Source organism: Equus caballus, chromosome 16 (assembly GCF_041296265.1).
Source record: "Equus caballus isolate H_3958 breed thoroughbred chromosome 16, TB-T2T, whole genome shotgun sequence".
Lineage (NCBI taxonomy): Eukaryota > Metazoa > Chordata > Mammalia > Perissodactyla > Equidae > Equus > Equus caballus.
In genome coordinates, this window is record NC_091699.1 from 22,577,553 (window position 1) to 22,604,262 (window position 26,710).

Below are 26,710 nucleotides of genomic sequence, written 5' to 3' on the forward strand. Positions count from 1 at the left end.
ACTGATTACAGATAAGATGCTACAGTCCTTTTCTAGAAGGGCCGTAGCATGTGGCAAGAGCTCTCTCAGTATTTGGCTAAGTCGGGAGACCTCTGTTTATTCTGGAGCTGAGTCTCTGGGCAAGTTACTTTACCTCTCGAAGGCTCAATGTCTTATCTTTAAAGTTTCACCCCTGCTGTAGGGCTTGGTAGATACAGCATATAGCAGCCCTTGGTGATTTTTATTGTCATATCATTTAAGCCTGCTCTCAAGTATGTATTTTGATTTTTAAAAGCTGCAAAAACCAACTCTCCAAGTATGTTGTCATGCTCCTTTTGTACTTAATATTTTTGTTTTTGTTTGTTTTATATAATATTTTTGAAGGAGTCAATTTCCGTCTGTGCAGCCCAGAAGTCAGACTAACAGTCTCATGATTAGCCTTAAAATGACTATCATCAGAAACTTGCAGGCTGTTTCTCACTAAGGCATTATCCAAACTATCCACGGTAGGAGGATACAGAAATCTCGAGTTGAGTTCTTAATGAGTTAATTACTGTGACGATCTTGATAATTTCCCACTAGCACATCATAAGTCAAGCTTTGTTTAGTTTGCTACTGCAAAGACCGAGTTGCTGGTTTCCACAAATAAAGTATGCTTGCTTTCTAATTGATGTTAGGAAATATTTAAACAGGGTGAAAGAGCAGTTTCTACAGGAGCAAAATCAAGAAACCCAATTTCAGAAAGTAAAACCAAATAAAAAAATTGGCTGAATGAAGAACAATGGGTAAGGAACATGAACTTGGAAGCGAACCAAGTTAAGCTGAACCAAATTTTTAAAGAATGAAATGAAAGAAGTTGTATTTTGTATGTCTATGGAGGGAGTAGAGACAGATACGGTTCTAAGGAAAATTGTACAGGATGGACTATCATTTAAAGCTTTAGGACCCAGCAAACGAAGAGTGGAAGCTTTATGTGTAGGTGGAAAAAGTGTTTATCACTACATGATTTTAGGGACAGAAATAGAAAATGGCAAGATAGCATAAATATTAGAAAAGTGGAGTGGAGTTTCCCAGACCTTTTGATTTAACAAATGTTTGTTTTACTTAAAGAAATTGGCAAAATCTTGAAATTTGAATTGCTGGTATAGCAAACTTTTAAAATTGAATAATAAAAGCCAAAAAGGCTTTCTTGCATGTTAGCACTATACTACCACACTTGTTACTAAGCCTGATAACACTAATGCTTCATCTAAGTAGGTAAGTTTGAAGGTGACTTGGGCCATGCTCCTTGAAATAGAGGTGTTGAAAAAGCGATGTCTGGAGAAAGGTGAAAGCACAATTACACATCAAAGGCCATAGAAGTTTTCACTTCAAATTTTATGTTTCAATTATACAAGCTTTGTGTTCACACCCAAACTCCAAGGGTGGGATCTGCCCCATGTAGGGTGGAGTGGCATTCCAATTCCATTTATTTTCTGCTGAAGCTGCCAAATTGAATGAAGATTTATATCTTAAGTGACAGGATTCAAATGAAACATGACAAACCTGTAAAAGCTGCAACCTGGACATGTCAACGCAGAACTTTCCAGTGCACTGGATGGGACTCAGGAGACGAAGCACACACATTGCCGTGTCATGTTGGGCAGCATGGGAGATGAAAGAGGAACCCGTGAAAGAGCAAGTCCTTGCTGGCTGAAGCGTGTGTGGTGGGGAAACTGCCATGGTGTTCATAGATACAAGTGTGTATCTATCTGGAACTCGCCTCATTATGGAAAAAATTTTGTGGAGATACGCTGCACTGACTGGAACATTATTCCCTTGTTTTTTTAAGTTATCAAATTTATAAAGCAGAAAGCATTGGTTGTAAAACTAGTCATTGAACTGGAATTTAATCCTGACCTAGTTCCCGATGTTGGGTGGTAATTATTCTTATTTACCAAAGCCCAGAGAAAATCGGTGTTAAAAAACAACCTGGGTGAGCATTGCTTTGAAGGGGAACAAGTTTCACTACCTTTAGGTAGAAGAGTTAGCTTTGTAAAACATCTAGGTTGTCTTGCTGAAGGACTCTGACCACGGGGCATGAACGAAAACAACTCGAGTGTTTAGGGGTTCTTCCACACGGCAGACAACAAGTTAAAGCTCCCCAGGGAAAGCACAGGAGGCGGGCGCATTTGCAGAGCAAGCACTCCCGGCTACCATGGTGCGCCCCCGTGCCCAGCACAGCGTGCGGCCAGTCACTCATCCAGGAGAATGAATCAACACTGTATAAACACTCCCAGTATTTGCTCAGTCTCCTCAGAGTTATCATTAATCAGGTGAGCATTTTCTGATTTAATCTGGTAAACAAACCAGTTGTACTTTAAATTGGTCCTAAAGAATATATATAATTGGAATAGTTGTTAAGACACGAAGAAATGCCAAAACAGAAGCCACCAGTTGGTCACTGTATATTATTCTGCATCATTTATTAAATATTTATTTTTATATATGCATTTACAAACTTTAAGTACTCATTTCAGAACTCTGCTTTCAATACATTTTTAAACTTTTTTGTAGAGAGATTCTCTTGTAAAATGAGATCCATGTACAAAACTAGGCAACAGATATAAAAGTTTCCTTTCATACTTTTCATCCATCAAGAAAAGAAATCATGTGACAAAGAAATAAAACCAAAACGTGGCTCTTTCACAAGAATAACATGTCAGTGTTCAACTATGAGTTCTAACGGGATAGATCATATTTCATCTTTATATGGATGTATATAGTTTAATACTTCTTAGCTACTGTAGCATGTTGGTTCAGATGAAGAAAAAATCAACTCTACTGTTCAGACTAGATAATCTAGAGACCATCAATTATTCATTTCTTCATAATGTGACACCAACATTCACCTAGGAGATGACATTGTTGGCCAGCAGTATGCGTTTATCCCAAACGTTGCATAAAAAGTTCCCTTTAAAAAATTCATTAACTTCACAAGCTAAAGTCTGAGCCTCTAATTTAGCTCTCTTATTTAAAGAAATAGTTTAAATGATCAATTCAGAAGCTTAAAAGTATCTTTGAAACTAAAGTTGCTTTTCTTAAAATGAATGCTGACTTGACAGTTCATAGACTTGGAGCACTGTTGCTTTAAGACAGAGGCACTAATGCCACTAGCAACGAGAAACAGTATCACCACAGGGTAATTATAGGGTACAAAATGCCCAGGGGCCTGAAACTCACTATTAATATGATTTTGGCAGCAGCATCATTTGATATTTAACCATTTATTACATAGTATTAACACACCAGCTTCAAAGATGTGCACTCCCTTAGGATACTCAGGAGTTACAAATTTATTGTGATTGCATAATTCGTATTGCACAGTTTTGTAAAAAACATAAATACTGGCTATTCTAGTTTTAAATACAAAATACATGTCATATACTTTTAAACTATAATCTGGTTCAAGTGCAAATCAGGTGCTTTCTTTAGTCCTTCCAAAAAAGGCATTTTTAATATTTTTTGGCACAACTGAAATTTCATCATGCCAACAATTCTAATTACAATACATATATCCAAACCTTGAGAGTAGCAATCATATACATACAGTATAAAACTGAGTATTTACAAATGTACTAAGCATAAATGTAACCTTTGTGGGTGAATCAGAACTAATTAGCCATACCCACACTAATAATAATTAAAAAAGGTAAATACGTTCTCTTTATTTCATTTGCTTATGCTGGTTGCTGTGGGTTGACATTCATGTGAGGAGGATGTCCTAGAAGACCAATTCTTTGTTTCTGCTTCCTTTGTTCTGTCATCTGGAAAGTTAAAAAGTTTCATCATTAGACCCAGACATTTCCTGTACGTCAAATCATATACTGAACCATAGATTTACCTCTGTGGTTATGGTTTATACTGAAACCCACTTTCTACAAATAGTATACCATCACTGTATCAAACACACAGAACTTCAAAAAGGACATCTTCTTAGGCAGACTGGGGAATTCTGTGACCTAGTCATGCAATGTGACATTCAGAAGTATTGCTTCCTACTTATTTCATAAAGAAAGAAAAAACAGTAAAGGCACAGGATTCTGGATTGTCTCCCACATCCATTTCCAAATGATTTAAAGACTCATTGGAAAATAGTGGCTTTGTATGATAGTAACAACACATCAAACTTGAGAAAAGCAGTGTGTTTAGAATCCCAGGTTTGAGAGGGATTAAGTCCATGGTCTTCAGGGGGTCCTGTCCCTCTCTCCAATGACTCTTGAATAGTTTAGGTTTGAGAGGAAAGAGTTATGGAGCACATCTAGAAAGATGGGAAATGTCCTCACATCTCCCTGAGATCCAGAGTGACTAAATACCATCAGTACGGCTCCGGCGCTTGGTGGTGACTGCTCCTTGCCACCCGCAGACACTGATTGCTTAAGGTCAGGAAAGACCATTCCTAAGACTGGCCAAAGAAAAAGTGCTTTCAAACCCAAAACAAAAGGTTAGTACTATTCGTTTGGCTGCTGAACTGAATCAGTTCTCATATTGACGGGTATCTCGCTCTGTTCTGGGCATCTTCCTCCTCTGCATTACCAATTAACCCAGTCAGTCCTAGCTCTGGATTTGCTGCTGGGCATTTAACTCAACTAACATAAACGGGCTATATGAAATACATTTTAGATAAAATTGTCGTCTGCAAGTGCCTTAAGGTCTGGCTTCTAGATTTTTGGCTTCCTAAAATCAGAGAGAAATCAGCTTATAGTAGTAAAAAGAATGTGGGCTTTGGAATCAGACAGACCTATTTCCTTATGGTTTCATGTTATTTAACTTCTCAAAGTGTGTTTCTCCATTCATATAATTAGGATGATAATTCCTATCTCACGGGTGGAGAATTGCGAGGATGTATGTAAATTCTTAGTACAGTGTCTGTCACATAGTAGATGCTTAAATCTCAGCTTTCACTTGGACTAATTTTTGGTATAAAATATCCTGAGAAAACATAAAGTAGGAATAACTTACCTAGGTTCAGTTTTAAAGTGGTTATTTTTTCTTATTCAAAACATAGCCGTTTTCCTTTCAAATCAAGACACTGTTTTTAGGCCTTTGTGAAATGCCTTCTGTTATAATTTAGAAGAGAAGTTCACATGGAGTGAACATTTCCAAAAGCTAGCTTTTAATAAAGCTTTTTATAAAGAATTGAATTAGGATATTCCAGCTAGCCTGTAAAGTTTCGTAGATGAGTGACAAATCTTTAAAGGGAGTGTTACACACTACACTATATTTCACAGATTCAGCTGAGGAAGGAGAACCTAATGTGACACTTGGCATAAATTCACAATTAGATTACAATGTAAGGAGCAGTTCCTTCCTTTTACTGCCCGATATTTCAGATACTTTGCTCAGAATTTTTCCCTCAACTATTTCCTTGGCAGATAACATTGAGAGGGAATCCAGTAAAACGTAACTAAATTTAATAATCTCAAGCAATCTAATGGATTTAGGAATCCTGGTGGGCTCAACTCCTATTGAAAGATACTTTATTCAATGCTTCCATTTAAAGCTGCTGAGATCTTTCAACTGTCAAAGTTGTCCTTTAAAGCTTTTTCTGTAATTTTTCTATAAATAATTATATTTGAGATAACCTTTTATGTAGGCATATCTTCATGCCTATTTGTTAAATCAGCTTTTCTTGACTTTACAATCTGTCAGTTATTCAGTTATTCTCTCAACTTAAAAGCCTCTAAAACTGTATTCCCTGCAGCCAATGAGTCTTCAACTGAGGGCACGCCTGCCTTCCCACTTCCACAGCCGTCACCTGCTACCTCACTGGTGGCCCTATTCTAACTTTCTAGGTTTGTCTTCCTAAGATAATGATCACATCACCCTCCCTCCCTCATAAACCGTAAAGCTCCCTACTGATGTTGGTCAGTGGCCAAATTCTTTGCTCAGGCAGTCATATTCCTGGCAATTTCAAGTACCTAGTACATACCTCTCTAATTTTGTTTTCTATTTCTCTAGAACAATGGTTCTTAAGCTTTGGCATGCACAGAATCACCCAGAAGGTTTGTTAAATCACATTGAAGGGCCTACCCACAAACAGAGTTTCCGAGTCAGTAGGCCTAGGGTGGGGCCCATGAATGTACATTTCTAACAAGTTCCCACGTGATGTTGCTGTTGCTGGTCTGGGACCACACTGCTGCTCTAGAAGAGCTTTTCATTGAATATCTCTGAAACAGGCCAAGATCACTGTGGGTATATACGATATACTTGAATACTTTTTTTTAAGAAACATATTTTGGGTCCATAGATCATTTTTCTCAAGTGACATAAGATCTCCGCAGTTGAGCACGCAAATTTGATGTCATTTAAGTGACTAATAAATGAACAGGAACAACTGCTGAAATACTTGGCCCTTTTGGCAGTGGTCATCATCCAGTTACAATTCTAAGGGAAAAAACCAAAACCCCCAAGGACTAAATCTGGCCTGTAAGAAACCAAGGTCAACAGTGCAGGCCAGCTAGGTTTCCTCTGGCTCATTAGTGCATATTCTCTCACGTGATTTCTGGCTTTATGAGCTCAGTTCTACCTACCTACCTATCTACATACATTCTCACACACACAAACACTATATATATATCTATATCCATAGATCTTATTTAAGGCATCAATATTATCTGTTATTGTTACTTATATCAAAACAAATAGAAATAATGACCAGACTCTATACTTAGCATATTCTCACATAGTATTCTCTCTGGAAATGTGAAACAAAATTGACTGGATGAAAATATCCATCAGATTCAGATCTAAGGTAAGTAACTATATTCAAAATTCTAATACTGAAAAATCTATTTTGAACAGTGTGAAATGTCCCATTTGTAGCAGACACATTTAAAATCCTCAGAATTCCCATTTAGCTGAGACTGAACATTTGAAGCAATGCCCTTCTTCATACCTATATAAATACAAAGCCTAGCTTGAATTTCAGCATTCCTTCTTTTGACTCAGTCTATATAAGAAGCAAGGAATACTGTGGCTTTACAAGTCAGAGGCAGCCAAACGTCTGAAAAATCTTTCCTGAAAACACTAAGTGTAGAGTGTAGATGAGCATATTTTAATCTACCAGTATTGACCTCTAAACCATGGCAGGCTGGGACAGGACAGAAGGTCCATTAACAGCTCACGAAGGCTACAATCGGGTTTATAACAGATCTTAACAGTCTGAAAAACTGCTTTCATGTCCCAATATCGTCTTGGTTACTCAGATTCTAAACAGCCAGGAAACTCTAGTGATCAGAATTAATTTTTGAAGTCCTATAAAATCAGTCATGCTCACAACAATGAGCCTAAAACACTGAGAAATAAAACCAAAGCATCTCTGGAATACAATTATATTGACTTAATATAAATGTACACATATTGTTCACATTCTTAGAGTTGATCCCTAATATTCTGTTCCTCTCTGTTTCACCCGGCAAACTCTTAAGCTTTTAAAGCAAGCTCTTCATTACCACCTCTGAGAGGGTTTCTGTGGCAATCACTCTAATCCTCTTCCTAAGATCAGGTTGAATGAATGGCCCCCTTTTTCTTCACTTCCAGAGCAATCTGTTCATACTTCTGTTACATACTTACCATGTTGAATTATAATTTATTTGCTTACTTATTTGTCTCCCACTCTATACTTTTAGTTCTTTGACGAAAGAGAATATTTATTCATCTTTGTAACCCTAGTAGCTAGGGCTGCCCCTGGTCAATAGCTATTTCATAAATGGTGGTTCAAAGAACGAGCTGAATTAACTGGAATACAGTGCCATTCCTTGAGCATGCCGTGCGTTTTCATGCCTTTGCTCATGCTGATTCCTTTCCTGGGATGCCCCCTACTGCATTTCTCTTCCAACTTGGAAGTCACCTGCTCGTGAGAACGTAGAAGCTAAACTCCTTTACACACCACACCTCACACAGGACTAAGTGCCTCCTCCTCTGTGCTCCACGATGCTTAATTCATGCCTCCGGTCCTAGAATTTTTCATTCTGTATCATGTTGTTTGAGGGCTACTTCTTTCTTGCTAGATGATGGGCTTCAGAAGTTACCTTAGTCCTCTTTTGTGGTTCCAGCACAGAGTAAGGAACACAGATATTCAGTAAGTTTTGTTTAATATTCCATTTTCCACCTCTAGGAAATTATTCTAACTTTTTGTTATTCCTTCCTTCCTTTCGCAGCTAACGTTAAGGAGATAACCCTCTTGCGTGAAAAATGCCAAACGCTGTAACATGCTAATATGATCTGAGTTTTCAAGCATTTCTTGTATTCCTAACAACAACAAATAAAGGTCACTGTCCTATAGGAAGCCAGTCACATTTTCAAGAAAGTGAAACTTTCTCTCAATATTTGCTCTTTTGCATTATGAAGAAAACATGCAAAAAAATTTTAAGTTCTTACATTAGTTCTCCTCCTTGGAATAAGAACGTAAGAGAATCAAATTTAGTATTCAGAATCTCTTGGGAGGGGAAACTTCAAGATGAGATACATCATTAAGTAACATGCAGAAAAGCAATTTTAATCAACTGTTCTTGGCAATAATAGAAAAAGTAACACCACTAATCAGATTTTTACTAATACCCTTGATAAGAACGTTTTCTCCTAAAATTGGTATTTTAAGAAAACAACCACCAAAGAGGTCAATAACAAAGATTACAACCAAGGACATTCACATTTAAACTATCATTGCTCCATTATTCTGGTTTTTGGACCAGAAGATCTGCAAAAATATCTAAGTGATGAAGCAATTTTTTTATTTTCCAGCTTTTACCACTGAATGGTATTCTTTCATAGCTGTTTTAAAAAAATATCACAGAATTTCTTGCTCATTAATCATTTATGGGGTTTTTATTTTTAATTCAAGAAATTTTTCCCTTTGGAGGGTAGGAATTTTCACAATTACCATTCAAGAACCAGCAGCTCTTTAATATATCTGCATGATTTTTTATGCATAACAATTTAAGAAATCTTTATGATTGTTATACACCAAATTTAATAAAATTCAAATAATTTCAACAAGGTGATTCTCAAACAAATGCATTAACAGTTTATTAGAATTTACATAATCAAAAGAAAATGTTGACTAATTCTTTTTGAAAGAAGCAAATTTTCCCCAATAAAAGCAGCTATGCTGAATTTTTCCTGTAATTCTGGGCACCTTAAAACCTAAGCAGATCAGTCCTGGAAAAGGCACTAAAGAATATGTTACTGGCTTTCTCATACTTGTTTTTAGCCTATAATATCTTCTAAGAAAAAATGGTTCAATTTCAAATTCATCCACAGGGGAAAGGTTTTCTGAAGAGTGGTTCCAACTGCCAACTTTAACACAAAAAATATAAAAAGGGCTGAAACCAAGCAGTTTAAACCATACTGGTTTTAATGTCATTTAATGACCCTTAGTCCATATCTAATCAAGTAGTACATATTTTGTTTAAGCCAAAATTTTGGCTTAATAGAAACAATTCTACCTTGGATTTTAAAAATGCCAGGTGTCTACTACACTCGGTTGTGTGAAATGGCAATGAAAGTGTCCTCCAGGCTGTTTAAGTGTGTGATGTGACTTCTGAAACTTTAAGCCTCTTTTTTTAAAAAAAGAATAAGGATTTAAATAGTCAACCATGAAAGTCAAACAGGTGAAAACAAAACAAGTGAAAACAAAAACACATACAACACAAAAGAATCCAACCCAGACCACAGGGTCAGGACTTCCAGCCCTGGCGTTGTCACGTTGAGTTGGATAAATGTCCCAAGAGCCTCCTGTGTACCTTCACATCATCCCTAATAAAATGAGGGAATTAGGGGAGCTGACATCTGCGGCCTCAGGTACCATCTACACTTGTGATTTTTTCTGCTAATTCCTCAGCTCAACTCGCTCCTTGGACCACATTCACTGATTTGCAAAGTGTGCACCGCAGCAGCTTCAGTTAACCCTCAGCGAGCAATTCAAAAGAAGAGATTCTTAGCATTGACAAGACGGGCCAAGCCTCCAGGGAAGGGCTCCCATGGTATTACCCCCACAGAATTCCCAATAACAGTTTCTTTCAGACATATTTAAAAATGGTACCATTTTATGGATAGCTGAACAGTTCCTTTTATTTGAGTCTGTATTAGATCCATTTCTTTAAGATTTTTTGGCATCTAATTTAAAACACTTAATTTAACTGAGATTCTTGTAGCCACAGCTCGCTCAAAAGTGAGAAGGTAACTAAAGCATTGCTAAATGCTTCAAGAAGTTCCCCTCACTCTTCAGGGGGGTAACAAAAGCAGCTGTAGCAGACAGTGTACTCATGAATCCTCAAATGTTTCACAGCGGGGGTAAAAAGTTAATAAAGTAAGAAGCAAAGTAATCTAGTCGGGTCTTCATTAGTTTTACTTATTTAGGTTATTACTCATTTTAGGTGGCTACCAAGCTCAGCACTGTAGACGGTCTTCATAAATAAGGCCTTCTGTTCTCATTAGTCTTTTTTATTTGCATCTTAATACATGTGAAAGAAAAGAACTTAAGGCCAAATGGTATCTTGGGGCACAATTCGGAGTAATTTAGTTGGAAAAGAAATATAATTCAAAGTAAGATTGTTAAAAGGGCTGTGTAAACCATCTCCAAGAAGAGCTCATTCTAGACGAGGTCTTCACTAGTTATTACGTACCTGAGCATAATAAATCACCTGTGGGTATACTTTGCAACTTACCTCCGGGGCAGCCTTGCCTGATACCTACTGCTGTGCAAAATTGATAATCTTGACTGTGGAGTTGATTAAAAAGCTTTCAGAAACCCGTACAGAATGCTGAACGGTCGCCATGTCTGTACAGAATGATCCCAGTCAGCTATGGCAGAGCACCTTCTCACCATCAGGGCAAAGTCCCTGGACACAGCTGCCTCTGTCACTCGATAAGCCCCTGGTGACTGAGTGTTCATTTTAAGGGGGTCAAAAGAGTACATAGGGTTTGTACAAACCTGCCCCCCACTTACTTAAAGGGGCAAAGCGTCTGTCTTCTGGATGCGGAGCAGAATGAAGCAGTATTTCTGCACACTGTTAAGCTCTGTGGGAGCTGGGCTATGTCTACATGGTTCGCTGTTTTATCTCCAGCACCTGGCATAATGCCTGGACTATGGTAGCCACTCATAAGGATTTGGCCAATGAATGAACCAAAAGGAGCATTTCCACAACTGTGGTTTATTCCAGGATCCTGAATTTAAATATCTTAAGTGAGGAGTTGATAGATTTGAGGGCTAGGAAGCAAAACCAGCAACAGCATTTAATCTTCTGTCAAGGAATAAAGTAAAAGGTGTATGGCTTTACACGTTGTGTTTGTTGTAGGACAGCACTTCATTCAGGTAGTCTGCATTTTCCAATTTTATTGTTTTTTCCTATTAAAACCTTGTCCTTAACAGCACTGAAAGTAGTTTCATGGGCCTATGCTGGAAAACAGCAGTGAAGGGGGGTTGGAGGGGAAACTGGTGGACTAAATGAGTTTGTCCTCTGTTGTCCAGATCCCTTTTCTATGCATCCAGGTGATAGGAACTTCAACATCTTAACATGAGCACTACTGATTTTCTCCTCATCAAATCCGGTGTGTATGTATGATTGTGGTGGGGGGTGGGTGGGTGTGTGTGTGTAGGCAGAGGGGATTTCTTTTCTTTACCTGATCTTTTAATTCTGACAGCTGGCCGGAAAGATTCGTGACAAGCTTCATGGTGGACTCCAGCTTCTCCTGTAGGTTCCGCAGCTCATTCTGTTCTCCTTCAGAATCGCTGCTGACCAAAGACATGGCTCTCATCCTGGGGAACCAGTCAAGGTTTCTTTCCTAGAATCCACATTAAAAAACAGTGGAAGTCATTTCTAGGAATAGAGATAAGAAAGGCAATCTTACCATGTCATCTTTTCTTTGGGCCAAGTTTCCTTAGGCTATCTCACAGAACTAATGTGCTATATATATTTTTTTAACCACTCAGTAAATATCTTTCTAACTGAATACAATTAAACTCTCTTAATTCTTAGAAGAAGTCACTTTAAAATTAAATATAGGGGAAAAGTAGATTTCCAAACAAGATTCCTAATCTGCCGAAACGAATACTGCCACTGTGTCTCTGATTTTTGCAAATCACATGGCTAATAAGTTTTGGGTTTTAAAAATTGTGGAAAATATACATAACATTAAGTTTGTCATTTGAATCATCTTTAAGTGTATCATTCAGTGGCATTAAGTGTATTCACACTGTTGGGCAACCATCATCACCATCCACCTCAGGAACTTCTTTCCTCTTTCCCCACTGAAACTCCATCCCATTAAACAGTAACTCTCCCATCCCTGGCAACCACCTTCTATTTACTGTCTCTGAATTTGACTACTCTACATACCTCATACTGTGCTGTGTATTTTTAAAAGCATTATACTTGGAAAATCATTTCCAAACACTATGGAAGAGAAATGAATTTTAAGATCCGGAAGGTTCTGGCATTTACCAGATATGTATATGTGTGTATTTGCTTAGTAGGGATTGTTAAGATTGAAAATGGGAATGGGCTCCTTGTTCACTTTTCCTGTTTGTGAGCTTATGGAAACCACTCCTCTACTTTTGTTTCTTTTTCCTTCCAGCCTGAAATGGTTGATGGGTGCTGTCAATTGGTATATGAAAGGCCCACTCAATCTCCTCAGCCTGTCCATCTCCATCCTTTTCTTTTGATGTCTATAGCTTATACCTGTAAACAGTGTTCCTCACTTCTAGTTAACAGAACGTGACAAGACTCCTCCTCCCACCTCGCTTCCTTCTGCCCACATATGCCTTTCTTCTGAAAAGTATGCCTCATAGGTAAGTTCTGTATAGAGAGGCAGGAATGAACAGTAAGAAAGCTCAATCAGCATGAGATAAGGGGAAGAAAACTGACTCATTACTCATTCTACATCTTTCTGGTATCACTTCTCACCTGGACCATTTTGATCTCATCAGGATAAAATCTAATAGATATTCTAACACAAATCATGCCTATCCCCCATCAATACACACACACGCACAGAATTTCGTTATTGTTGCTTTGTGTACACCAGGGGTCAGCAGAATTTTTCTGTATAGTAAATATTTTCTGATAATAAATATCTTCAGCTTTGCAGACCATATAGTCTCTGTCAAAACGACTCTGCCACTGTAGCCCCCAAAGAACCACAGAAAATACATAAATGAATGGGTGTAGCTGTGTTTCAATAAAACTTTATTTACAAATTCTGGTAGCAGGCCAGCATTACTTACTTTGATTTTACTTAAAATAAAACACAAAATTCCACAAGAAATGTCTAAATATTAAAAAGCAAGTGAGACAAACTGTGTCTTGGCTCCAGATATCCACAGTGACTACTACAAATCTAGCAATATAGAAGCCAAACAAGAACCAGTTGAAAAATATTACAAAGAAGGCATCCTGCACCACACTGGCAATATGGCATCACATCTACTTTAGAGCGTTTGCTTCAGACATCCGGGGAGTCTAGTAGGTAGAAACTCACTAGCCACTTGATAAATATTAGTGGGAGGGAGGGATGAGGATCAGCTCTGTTTCCCTCATGGGCCCTGCTAACGAATGCTTAAATGGTAAACCCCAGCTGCTTGAAACGGCAGTCTCTACCTTCCTAAACCAAAGACACTGTGACAAACCCTTCATTCACATGTGACCTAATGGTAGCCTACATTCCTTTTCTTCAATTTCCCACCACAGAATAATGGGCAAAAGACCATTTGATAAAATATCCCAGTTCAAAGATGACCAGCCTAAAAATCTGAAGTGTTGCCATGTCCGTAAGTGGTTTTCTGTTGTGTGTCTACAGCGAAGGAGAGGGAGAGAGCAGACATGTGAGAACAAGGAAGCATGCTATCAACACTGGACGGCAGCTGAGGTAACGTATCACTGATTATATCCACTGCTCCTGTGTCAGTCCTTCAAACTCTGTCACCTTCCTGCTGAGGAAATAGCATAGGTTCAAGGTCCGTGCAACTCTAAGGGAGGAATGAACCTAATTGTTCAGAAGACGACACACGTAGGGGACCGGTGGTTGGCGATTGCTCACTTTCACTCGGGCAAACCGGCTCCCGTGAAGGGAGGAGAGACGGTGTGGGCTGGGCTCTGAAGCCATGAACCCAAAGCACGACGGCAGGGAGATCACACGGCACAAGGCTGGCACAGCAATTAGAGGCCCCAGGTATCCTCGAAGACTGTGACAAATTTCTGAAGACTGACCCAGGGGAGAAGAACAAGCCAAAGAAGAAAGATCCAAAGTCCCAGTTAAACTGTGAGACTCTGAGGAGCATAGGGACACACCATCAATCGGGTATGACAGACTGTCATGCCTGGAGGGGCTGAGAGACCACTAATCCCACTGTGCTATCTATAATGCAGACCACTGAGCCCAGAAGGGAAAGTCATTTGTCCTTAGGGGGAGGGAGGGGGGACAAATTCCTATCTTTCAAGGGGGATCTGGAGAATGATCTGGTCTTTATAAATTGTAAACTGCTATTACTGAGTATAATTTTGGGGGAAATATTTGATAGTTCTTTGGATTCAAATCAAAAGTGTAAACACTGTTAGATCTCTTGGAAAAAAATATTTTTGAAAACATAACAGAGCCAACAAATTCTTAAAGAGCACTTACCTTATGTGCTTGGTGCTGAGGATACAGCAGAGAGCCACACACATGTGGTCCCTGCCTCCTGGACCTCTTTAAAGTGGAGATGGCTGTGATACCTAAGTATGAAATATGGTTCCTGCCATCAAAACACTTGGAATTTAGTTAAGGAGAGGGAACATTTAGATTAAAAGAAGAAGAAAGAATGGACTAAAGCAGGCCATGCTGTGTAAATTGACCAGTAGAGAGCGGGGTCAAAGTCAGAACTGACGACCAGTGATGAGTGGCTGGAATCCTCTTTGTGAAAGGCATGGGCCTGAAGGCAGATTAGTGCTTGGCCAAACTAGGGGCAAGCACGAGGGCATTCTCCAGAGGGGCCTGGCATGGTGAGGAATCCAGTTTGGCTGGAGTTGGGGCTGAGGGCAGATGGGTAGGGGAGCTCAGACTGTCGAACAGCAGAGTGAGCTGTGGGACGGACTAGCGTGGGAGAGAGACAGGAGTAAAGTGGGCACAGAATGAAGAGAGCCTGGACAACGGGGCTGCAGAGGGAAAGGGAAGGAAGGAAGTGATGTGGCGTCCCCGCGAAGGCCCAGCCTGCCTGCCTGAGGTGCTGGCAGAGAGAGGACATGTGGGTGCTGCTTTAGCGAGGAGCTAGAACTCACCTGTAAGCTAACTTATTACTGACATGCAAATGAATGCTAAACTGCCTAAAATGGCTAGAGAATTCATCCAAAATCTGGCTCTCAAATCTTTCATATGTTCACTTGCTTAGCAAACCCTCCATAAAAATAGAAAACACAGATTTCCAAACAGAGTCCACGTTAATGAGGTCTTCAAAAGAATACAGAGTTGATGCAAGAGTCTGCACATAGCTTCAAGTTTAAGGAACAGCTTCTCTTCCTTATTCTAATAACAAGTGACCAAATGACTACAGATTAACATGTGAATCTTCCCGTGGCAGATTCCTACCTTCTCTCGTGGCATATGTGATTCCTGGCCTCCCAAGCATGGTTTCAGAGAGGTCTCTGAACAAATGCCAAATGCACGGATTCATCCAACAACCGTTTCCTGAACATTGACAATGTCTGTGCCCAGCACTGGGCTGAGTGCTGACGGTCAAGATGAGAAAGGCAAGGTCCCTGCCCCCAAGGTGCTTTAGCGGAAGGACTGCGGTCACGGGGATCTCTGGGTACTGTGCTTCGCTTTTGTGGAGCTCCACTCTAGCCCCAGCTCCAAGTTGTGAGCACCCAGTGAGTATGTGCTGGATGAATGAATGGAGTCCCCTGACGTTAAGACGGCTGCTATTGGCGTCTGCGCTCCTCACCCCAAAGGCTAAGGAGATGCGTTCAGATCCTGTATTTGTTTCTGATTTGTGCGTCTACCGATGGGATACCTGTAATCCTGAGGCATGAAGGCCTTGCCCATGGGGAACACAAAGTCAGAGGCAGAAAAAATGCGTCTTTTTAGAATGCCCATTTTAGTCAATGGTAAACGATTGAAAACATTTTTATATTAAACTCAAAATAACACCCTGGAGCAGAACATGAAATTGAGTCAAATTTTAAAGATAAAACCCAAGATTTTAGAGAAATGTCATACTTGTCAAGGCCACTTTGGGCATATGCCCCAATCCCAGGGATAAGCCTTCACTCTCCATTTCATGAGAGTTGTTCAGTACAAAGGTGGGAAAAGGATGTCGTGGTGTCGATATTTACCAGTTACCACCACACAGGTTCTCCTCATTGCTTTCCTCCAGGCTTAATATCTAACAAGGAAATCTGAGCTGGGGGGACCCCACAAAAATCCTAAGCCATATGAAACAAGCTCAGCTGCAGAGAATATGAGTACTCTGCATGGCACGTGTTGCTGTCTTTTCTGCACTGAGGTGGGGAGATCCCCAAATTTGAGATCCTAGGTGTTGCCAGTATTTTAATTAAATAATCATCCCGGGCCGTTAAGTCAAATCTCAAATTACCAAAGAGGACCTAGTAGTTAAATTTAATCAGCAATTCCAGCCAAACTGTTCTCTCAGTTTCCACTGGGTTTTGCACCCTGCGCAGTAGGATAAGCTCCGATGTAGTATAAGGTTCCTCACCAACAGGATCCCTCTCTGCACAGAGAATCTAAATCTTTAAATGAAAATGTTTAGACTATACCAATTACGAGTATAGGAGCAGAGAGAGAACACCTGAATCCAATTACTTTTTATTTAGCTCAGCCTTTCATACAAAATGCTGAGCTTGCTGGAGTACTAAATAACTCCAGTGAGGCCTGTCGCCCATGGCTCTCCAGCCAGTCAGAATCTGAAGGCCTGTAAATGTTTGCAGAATCCTGCCTCTCTGCCTGTTCAAGATCAAAAACACGTCTCAGTGTCTTGGCTTCTATTGCATTTTTGAGAAAGTCATCTTCAACTAAAACATTCTGTTTATACATGAATTCATCTTGGGGTGTGTATGTGTGTGTGTGCTCCCGGTTGGGAGGAGGCTTGTGGGTTCATTGAGCGTCTGCCGGCTGCATCTGTCACTCTGGGGCTGAGACGCCCCTCTGTGCTTCCTTCGCTCTCCTTGCTGCTGGCATCTTACATACCAATGTCATTAGGCACTGTCTGCCCTGATCCTCCTACAATCCAGCCAGTGCAGTTCCCGTCACAGCAAGCGCTTCCTCTGTCAGAGCACACAAACTGACTGAAGCCACAGCCGGAAGCAGGCTGACCACAAGTGCTAAGATTCTGGTTAGTTCTTTTCTAGGTAAAGTTGGAAAAGTCCCTGCAAAGGCAAACACTGAAATTTTAGACACGGGGGCGGCACTGACCTCTTGTAATGTCCTTGACTGGAAAGAGGGAGGGTGAGGGTGTGTGTGCGTGTGCGTGCGTATGTGTGTGTGAGAGAGACAGAGACAGAGACAGAGAGGAGGAGGAGAGGAAGTTGGATTGTGTGATGCAAATGCTAATCATTCTGAGAAGCAATTTCTTTCCTCCCAGGTTCAACTGAAGAGGCCCTTCTAAGAAAGACCACTGAGGTAATCGATCACCCCCTCAGAGAAAGTCCGCTCAGGTACAGAGTGTTGTTTACCATGTAAACAACAGAACATTTATTGCTGAATCCCTTACACTTTTATAGCCAGACTAGAGAATAGAGATTGTTTTGGTGAGGGGCATAAGGGTAAAAGGGTCATGGGAGAGAAGATGGGTCTAGGAAAAATGTACTTGTTGCTTCGCAACCCTCCAGAATCCCCTCTGGGAAGATTCAAGGAGGCAAAGGCTGTCCTTTCAACTCAAATGGCAGCTGCGTTTCTACTATCTTCCCCAGCAAGACAACAAACTGGATTTTCCCAGAATGCCTGGGGATGCTTAGGTGACAGGAGTGACTAGAGGGGGTGCTGAGAGGGGGACTCCTGGAAACAGATACTCCCTATGCAGCCAAACCCTCCGAAAATGCCTGGAGGAGGTGGAGGGACAAGAGTGAAGATAATACTTAACTTTTCAAAGCAGGGATACAGGACACTCAATAAACTTTAAATCATTTGCCCCTTTTGTGAGTCAGGGTGATTATTTCCATTGAAGAGGAAGAAAACAATTAATCTTTAGAGCTCACTTTTCTAAGATCACAGCGAAAACAAAAAACATAAAAAACCAGAATCTGTTGCTTTGGTTGAAAAATGGTGATAATGATCTCTATGCTCATTGACTCTCAAGTTGTCATTTATAGTATATGTTATACATTAAAAAAGAAGCTAAACGAAAAAAAATGGATCTCAGCTATGGACACGGTAAAAAGACCAGGGGTTAGTGGAGGGAGGGATTTTTAGGAGAGTGAAACTGTCCTGTTTGCTGCTGTAATGGTGGATACATGTCATTATACACTTGTCAAAGCCTATAGAATGTACCCCACCAAGAGGGAACCCTAATGTAAATTAAGGACTTTAGGTAATAATAACACACGTGTGTTGGTTCCTCAATTGTAACAAATACACCACAGTAATACAAAATGTTAGTAATAAGGGAAACTGCAGGGGTGGGGTAGGGGGAGGGAGTGTGTGGGAACTTGGTACTTTCTGCTCAGTTTTTCTGTAAACCTGTAACTACTGTAAAAAAATAACATCTACTAATTAAAAAAAAATACATCCCACACTTGGAATTTGTTGGCCAGCCCCAAATTCAAGGATCCAGTTCTCTCTGTTCCAAAAGTACAATGAACTCAAACCACACACGCTATCCTTATACTTCACGGGTACCTTTCTGCAGCAGCCTTGTGATGTGCGTGTCAGGAGGAAGAGCGATGGCCTGGAATCAGGAGCTAAGGAGTTCAAGTCATGGTGTCCCAATGTTTACTGACACTGAGCAAGTGAAGGAGTCAGCTAACCAACCTGGGGTCTCTGTTTCCTTTTTTTTTTTCTTTGAGAAAGAAATCACAGACTACCTCACAGGGTTATTGTAAGGATTAATGGCTGTGAGAAAGTGTCCCATAAGCTGGGAAGAATTATGCAAGTGTTATAAATCAGTGTCATCTGCCCAAGGTCACAGAGCTAGTCCAGAGCCAGCCCTGCAGTCCCGATCTCGACCCCGGGGGTAGCGCGTGACTCCCACGGGAAGCGAGTTCCCTCCCTTGCTCGGGATACCATCATCGAGACGCAGGTTTCTCTCTTAAGAGTGGAGCCATGTGAAGGATGCTCAAGCTGCTCCCCAGTTGAGGTGTCAGTGAGGTCTGCTCTTGGGCTCTGAATGACATTACCAAAATGGCCACGTTATATAATCTTCAGCTGGGCTGGAATGACCACTTACCCTTCCCAGACTCAGTTAATAGTTATTCTTGGATGCTACAGTGTAACAAAGATGAGCCCTTGCCAGCAGAGAGAACCGCACCCATTTCTGATGAAATCCCTACAAGAAGCCAGCTGCAGAATCACTCTTGTAAGTCATTCTGGGCCCTCAGGTGAAGTGACATCTGGGCCGTGCTGGGACCGTGAGAAGGCAGCACTCGCCACTAAGCATGGCGCAGCTGAGTCCTGGGCACCTTGGGCTGCCAGGCAGGGGACGCCAGAGGTCACAGAGGAGGAGAGAAAGGTGGGGCTGGCCGCCTGTGCCGGACAAGGGCGGGGCCGGCCATTGGAGATTCCAAGAGAGAACAAGCAGGCTCAGGACATTTTGGTTAGGTAATTTCCCTGCATTTTCAATCAGCTCAGAAATCTACCAGAACCTTCCCAGTGGTTAGGTGTGGATTTTAGCAATTTCTATCCCTTTTTGTCTATTCTTTTCTGGAGTCCATTAAACTTTGAGCTCTTATTGCCTCCATACAATAATGGTTTTTTGTTTGTTTGTTTTAAGCCTACTTAAACAGCTTTCTAAAGTTCTTTGCTGTTGTTTCAAGGAAAAATTCGCATTTCTCTTTGAACAAACACGTATGCACACCTGAAGCCTCACTAAGCTACTCCACACACAACAGTGTTCCGTCCAACCTTTATCCTCTGATGGGTTTTTATGTTGGAAACGCCTCTTGATTGAAATGCTTTTACTTAAGGTCAGCCCTGCCAAGACGCACTCTAAGACAGACATGATAGGAAGGTGTCATCTTTGTCACGGTCTGAGACTTCAGTAGGAGTTGAGGAGAAAGTCACCAGTGCAGTCACAGACTCGAGAGTGGTTTGGAAGGAAGGTGCCACACAGCTGGACCTCTTCAGGGTCAAGGAGATCATCTGCCATGTGCAGATTCTGCAAATTCCTTAATCCTCTCGAAATCCCCCATTTTACTAACCTGCCCCTTGCACTCTGACCCCAAAGACTGACTAGCTTGTCCACTTAGGTCTCCCCTTCTGCCTCCTGACATCCACACCCCTGCTTCTGACAAGGATGCTCTTTAATAGTCCATGAACTCCTACCACCACTTTGAAAGTTGCTTTATGGGATTGTAGAGCTAAAGATGGCAGAAGAGACCCTTTGGTTCAACTTTCTCATTTTCTAGATGGTAAAATTGAAGCCCTGGAAAGAAGCGGGTTTGTGAAAGGAGAAATTCAGAGACACGTCCACCTGTATAACCTTGAAATACAAGTGACTCTCCCTGAATACTAATATCTTTTTCTCATTCTCACATTGCTAGAGACATGCTAGTGGGCTTCATTCTTAAGAGAGAAGTTTTAAAGAATCCTGAATGTATGTACTTGATAAAGACTGTCACATTCAGAATATTTTCCAAGTTAGAGCATTTTTATAAAGGCCAGATGGTCACATACCTTTCAGTGACAGTCTAACTCTATCAGACACTATTAATATTTAGAGTAAAGAGGAAATGAAGGCATGAAGGCCAAGGAGTTCCAAGTGTAGTTGGGTGTCTGGGATTGAAGGGGGCAAGTAGGGCAGCCCAGTGGGGTCTGCAGCGGGGAAAGGAGCAGGAGATGGCTTCAAGTTATGGAGGGGAGAAAAATGCATTTTTGGAGTTTATCAAATCTGTTAAACTGGGGGAAATGTGTGTGTAAGCAAATATTTTATAAACATATACAAGCATGTACAAACACAGAAATTCCTACCTACATCCTTGGACTAACTCACCAGTGGGGAGCCTCTCACACGCTGGGAACCCAAACTTCAGTTGACAGATCTAACAATTGCTGGGCATAACCCTTGTATTCTGCACAGCTCATGGACCACACTCTTGGATATATCTGATTCCTTGTGCTCTGTTTTAGCACGTGGGTTCCTCTCAGGCAGATTATGGCTCTGCCCCACTCGCTGTTACAAACAGTGCCTACCACACCCTCCGTGAAGCTCAGAATGTGGAAAATTCAGAGGAGAGCGCCGGGAGGTCAGTGCAGACCTGGGGTCCCAATGCCAAGAGCTTTATAATAAAAAGGAAGCTGCCTGTGAAGTGCACAGTAGGACAAAGGGTGACTTCATACCCTCTAGACTAGAGAGCAGAATGTGTTATAAGCCTGGGTGGGGAAACTTAAGCTCAGCAGCTGCTCTGTGCAGCTGCCACTAACACGAACCCAAGCTCAAGTGCAGAGGGTGGGGTGAGAGCATGCCTGACTGGCTGGGAGGCGAGTCCAATGATGCTGACACGCTGTTTCCAGCCACCGAAAAGCGAGTGCCAAATCCCTCTTGACTTCTCCCTCGCTCCGATATTCTTGAACTCTGCCATGGTGTCAGTGAACTTCAGAAAGCATTCTGGGAATCATATTAGAGGGCAGCACAAGCTGTATCCTCAACCGCGGTTAAGGGCTTTCGGAGCCCAGGGAATGTTTTAACCGACACTTGTGGCCTCCCAGGTTAGGCAGGGAAGCTGATGATACAGCACGACCAACGCTGAAATCTCTCTGTCCCAGGAACTGATCGAGGCACTCCCTTCCTCCCAGCATCCTCACCAGAATTCCAGAATAAAAGTCCGAACCCATTCCTGTCCGTCTGCGTGGAAGCCCAGGGTTTCCATGTCACTTTCAGCAGCTGGCGCCGGCCTACGTGGCAGCTAATGAAGCAGAGGATGTGGAAAGTCGGCGGCAGGAGAGGTGAGGGGAGAGCTAGAGGCACGCCCTGCTGAACTCTCCCCTCCTCTCTCTTGCACTCTAAGTTCCGTCTGCTGGGGACTCCCGATTTCTCATTTCCTTGAAATGACACCCTCACGATGGCTGCGTGAACTTCTATGTTCACTGTTCTACTTGTGTCACCACTGCCACCACCCCTTGCCCCCGATGTCCAGGGTCTCACTTTTATCTGATTATGATCTACAGGTACCTCTCCGTCTCCATTCAGGTCCTGAGTTATTCCCTCTAGCCCCTTCACTCGCTTCCTCGGACTGCCTCTGGCAGAAAGCTGCTGTCTTCCCTTTGCAAAGTGCCTGTCTGCTGATTTTATAGTCAGGAAGGGTGCAAGACTTCAGCCAGTTCCTCTTTCACACAGAGGCAGTGACATCTAGGTGTTCCGTTCCCATTTGATCTTTGTTAACAGACTGCTTTCTGACTGCGCTTGCTTCCTGTGTCGTCTTATCAAATACAGATAAATGCAAGCACTGGGTCCAGATACCCTATTGCTTTTGAAATCTTCCTACGATGTTTCCTTATAGTTGATGTTTACTGCTGCTTAAATTGCTAATATAACTTATTTGCTTGGAAAATTTACCCAGGAGGTATTTTCAGGCAAAAAGGCTCTCTCTTACGTGGCTCTTGGGATGCAAACTGCCAAGGGCTTTCAGCAAAGAATTTTCCAGGAATGCAGCTTCTGTTCTCTCCCCTCCTATGTGAAAGAAAGCACCCCACTATCTTCTGAGAGCAGTCCACTAGCTGCCACGGCGACACTACTTTTGATTTGCAAAATTGCTTCTTTGCTTTCATATCCCTGTACAGCTAGTTTCTGAAGAGGTCAAGTGAACTAATAAAAGATAGAACAAATTGGAAAATCTATGGAATATTGTGTGTGTTTATGTGTGTGTGTGGGTGAGAGAGAGAGAGAGGAAAAAAAGAGAGTAAAAAGAGAGAGAGAGGAAAAAGAGAAAAAAATAGAGAATTGTCTACTGAAGCTGTGAGAAAAAGTCAGCAGTAGGCTTAAAGGATGATGGATCAGACGTTCTCATGTTTAATTATCAGGGAGTTAAACCCATTCAGATGAGTCACCTGGGTGTGGAAGCCCATGTCTGGCTGTGGTTCTGGTGAACTGTCCTTCCCCTTTAACATCTCTCTCTTCCCAAATATGGCCACCAAAGGATATATCATTCCTTGTTGCCAGCTTAGGTGAGGACAATGAAGTTTATCAGATTTTGGCAAGTCAAAATTACCAAATATTTCTGACACATCCTTTGGAACGGCTGTGCTCTGCCTCTCTCAAACTCCAGTCCTTTCAACAACCCCCTGTAGTACCTGACTCGAGGTGGTTGCCTAACTAGTAGTGCTGGCGGAGCTCGGAGAGTTAAACCCCATCTAATGCACAGAGCTCCCGTCTTGTTGATTTATGCATTAGCCAGTCAGCATTACCTAGGAGATCCTCTTTCCCACTCATCTCCCATCCCCAGTGGGGACTTGCCTCTGTTGAAGGTGGCTAATTCAACACCACTGGGGGAGGGGGTGGCCTGGGAGAGGAGCCAGTCCAAGTCAGGAAACCTAGATGCAAGCCAGATGACCGACGACTGCAGGTTCTTGACACTGAGGGTTGTGTGTGAGCACAGATGGAACCTCGTTGTGTATGCAGGTGTCGGGGCCGCTCCAGGGTGGGCTCTGCTTCGGCAGACCTGGATGTGAATCTCTGCTCTAGCACTTCCCAGAGGTGTGGCCCTGGAGAAGCTGCTCAAACTTCCTCAGCTTTAGATTCCCGTCTATACAATGGTAACAGTGCCACCTGCAATGCTGCCATGGGGATTAAACGGGATCACGCACGCAAAGCATTTATGTCAGTACATACTGATTAGGCATGACCTATTATTAGAGTTATTATCCAAACTGCCCTTGTTATGGCGAAGCAGCGGCCTGTCTCAGGACGTTCAGGCCAGGGGGACGGAGGTTCTCCCCAGGTATTCCACTGTTCTGGGTAGTAGGCAGTTAACACACTGTCTTGGAGAGGAGAAGGAGCTGGAGCAGCCCAAATATGGATGAGTAACATTCCCTCTGATCACCCTGTCTTTACATGCAATTCCCTCAAAAACATACCTCAGAAAATACAGGACTGATGGGAATAAGGTAGAATGCCGAGACAGAGGAGTGAAATCTCCACTTCATTAGCAAAAGAGATGCCTTGTATTTAAATCATTGGGTCTTCTTCATGAAGCTTCCTTCTTAATGCTTCTTGAGTTTCTAACTTTCAAAAATAACTTAGTTTGCTTATCAAATTCAGGATTGGCTTCTCCTGAGCCTGACTGTTGTAGAAAATTGGGATGGTGAGACTTTGCTGGGAATCACGTATCTTTTACCTACAACATGCCCACTGTGCAAATTTAAATTCCTTCAAGGCAAAGATACTCACAACTAATTTACCACTTATTCGGGCTAAATATGTCTGACTACATGGCCTCTCAACTCATTATCTATAGACTAACAAATTCTCATTTCAGTTGGCACTGGAGAAAAGCCAAAGAGTGCTAAAATTATTCAAAAAAGGGTGTGTGCGGTACATAAATTATCGTGGAAACTTAAGTGTAGCTCAGGGTTAATAAAAGTTTGCTTATTATAAGTGCTTTCACCAAAACTCTACATGATAGCACCAGATTCAAGTTCCTCTGGGGAGCGGAAACTCAGGGTTTTTTCTCCTGCCTTGAACTGCCAGGGCTAAGTGAGGTCACTCTGTAGTCACATTTCTCTGAAAGTACAGCCCTGTCTGGGGCCTGAGTCAACGAATCTGAGCCCGCAGCTCCAGTACTGAGTGGCGCTGTAAGTCCTGTACCTTACAGAGTTACACAGGACGCTTAACTCCTGCAGCCACGCTAGTGACACTGCCACTTTCAATCACGTGAGCGGAGTCAAGGGACCAATCTAGCAGCGAACCAAGTGTAATCATGATAGAAGCTAATATACAGAACTCAGGGTCCACTCCCCAAGTCCCCTGAAGCCCTGGTCCCGGGCAGTGAACGTGAGTGGAGGCCGCCACTAAACACATGGATAGAAGTCACAGCTATCTGTGAGTGATTTGATGGAGAAAGAATGATAATGTCAACCTTGCCCTGCCTCAACATTTAAGGACACTTAAAAAATTTTAATTTAAGAGAGAGAAAGACATAGGAATTTTCCATGCGAGGAAGCTCTTGGAGTCAAGATGCCCATTCTGACTTTTCTTAGCAACAGCATGCCAACAGCCAAGACGTCTTACACAGTCTTGGAACTGTAGGAAACGATGCTTGCGTCAGCTCTCTGTCAGCGCCACAGCCCCGCTGCTTCCCGGCTGACTGCTCTCTGTCTGTTCATCTGGTCCTTCTGTTGTCTACCCCCTCCCTCCATGAGCGCTACCACCCCCCGAGTCCCACACGTTTCTCTCATTTCCGCCACCCGATGGATGTGTGAAGTGGTACTAATCCTATTTACAGACAGTAGCTGAGGTCAGGGAAGTCCCGTGACTTGCTGGGGTTAAATGGCTAGGAAGGAGCAGAGCCAAAACCCACACCTTGGATTTTCTGCCTCCAAATCTAGTTCTTAGGTAGTGATGACTTCATAGTGGGCATCAGTCTGGCCCTGGCTTTGCCAGGGATATTCCCATCTCCAGGGAAAAGAGAAGAGGGATGACCAGCAGGAGAGTGAAGAGAATATACAATCTTCTGTTTTGTTTAAACAAAAATTAATTACTGGGTAAACATCTGGTTGCTAAGTTCTCAACTGTGAGACAGAGCTTCTGGCTTCTTTGAATGTTCCTTTCTCCCTTCAGAGATGGCAAGAAACGCCTCGATTCCATTTATAGAGAGAAGAGGACCCGGCATCTTAACTGTAAGCCAGTTCCAGAGGGAATTAGGAAAGGTGATGTATGTGATCTAGCAAGGCTGTTTGTGTTTTCATACAGCCAGGAAGCCACCAAAGGAGGAAATGCACCTTTGGGACACGGGTCTAGGCACGGAGGGCAAATGCTGGGCCTGCAGCCAGTTCCTCACGCCTTTCGTTCGTGACTAGTCAGACGTCCTTCTCTTAAAGTCAAAGTCAACGCGGGCTTCCAAGCACCCTTCTCAATACAGAGTCCCAGGCAGAATCTCCTAACTATTGTGGGTTTTTTGAGAGGAAAACCCATTTGCCATCCCTGACACCGTGTCTGCAGGGAATTGTTTCCAGGGCAGCTGCGGAGCTCCTCCACCTTCCAAATGGCTACCTGGGGCCTCTTCCACTTGGTTCTGTTGGGTCGCCCTTTGGCAAATGTTCCGTCACTGTGCTTCGAGAGTCTCTGGGAGGTCAAATAATGGGCTGAAGGAGAGCCAGAGAAGAATGAAACACTCCCAGCCTCCGCCACTAGGCGAGAGGCGGTTTTCCTCGAGGAGCACAAGTCCCAAAAGAGCCTGTCTCAGTGATTTCTTTTGGGACATAACTAAGCAAAAGAGCAGGCGAGCCCCTTCCATCTTGGACAGCGCTCATGGGCTGCGCCTTCCCTCTCCTCAGCGGTGGAGTAACTGCAGCCTCCCGGGGTTGGCTTCTCAAGATCACCTGCCTCTGCCTC

The 26,710-nt window shown here is 42.3% G+C and overlaps 1 protein-coding gene and 1 long non-coding RNA gene across 12 annotated transcripts in view; one reads left to right on the forward strand and one right to left on the reverse strand.

Moving 5' to 3' along the window:
- The window catches only part of LOC111768300 (uncharacterized), a 44,260-nt gene extending 26,532 nt beyond the window's left edge, over positions 1-17,728 (forward strand). The window contains exons 2-3 of one of the 2 annotated variants that reach the window (XR_011427224.1): positions 13,819-13,887; positions 17,594-17,728. This is a non-coding gene — a long non-coding RNA (uncharacterized lncRNA). Of the gene's footprint in view, positions 1-13,818; positions 14,515-17,593 lie in introns of those variants that run through there. The other variant, XR_011427223.1, reaches the window with a different exon arrangement.
- Positions 2,420-26,710, reverse strand: part of ITPR1 (inositol 1,4,5-trisphosphate receptor type 1) — a 318,979-nt gene continuing 294,688 nt past the window's right edge. For all 10 annotated transcript variants that reach the window (XM_023620051.2, XM_023620049.2, XM_070238558.1 and 7 more), the window contains 2 exons: positions 11,644-11,805; positions 2,420-3,785 (listed from right to left, as the gene is read on the reverse strand). In XM_023620051.2, coding sequence (XP_023475819.2) covers positions 3,699-3,785; positions 11,644-11,805 — 249 coding nt within the window. In that variant the 3' untranslated portion in view covers positions 2,420-3,698. The remainder of the gene's footprint in view (positions 3,786-11,643; positions 11,806-26,710) is intronic.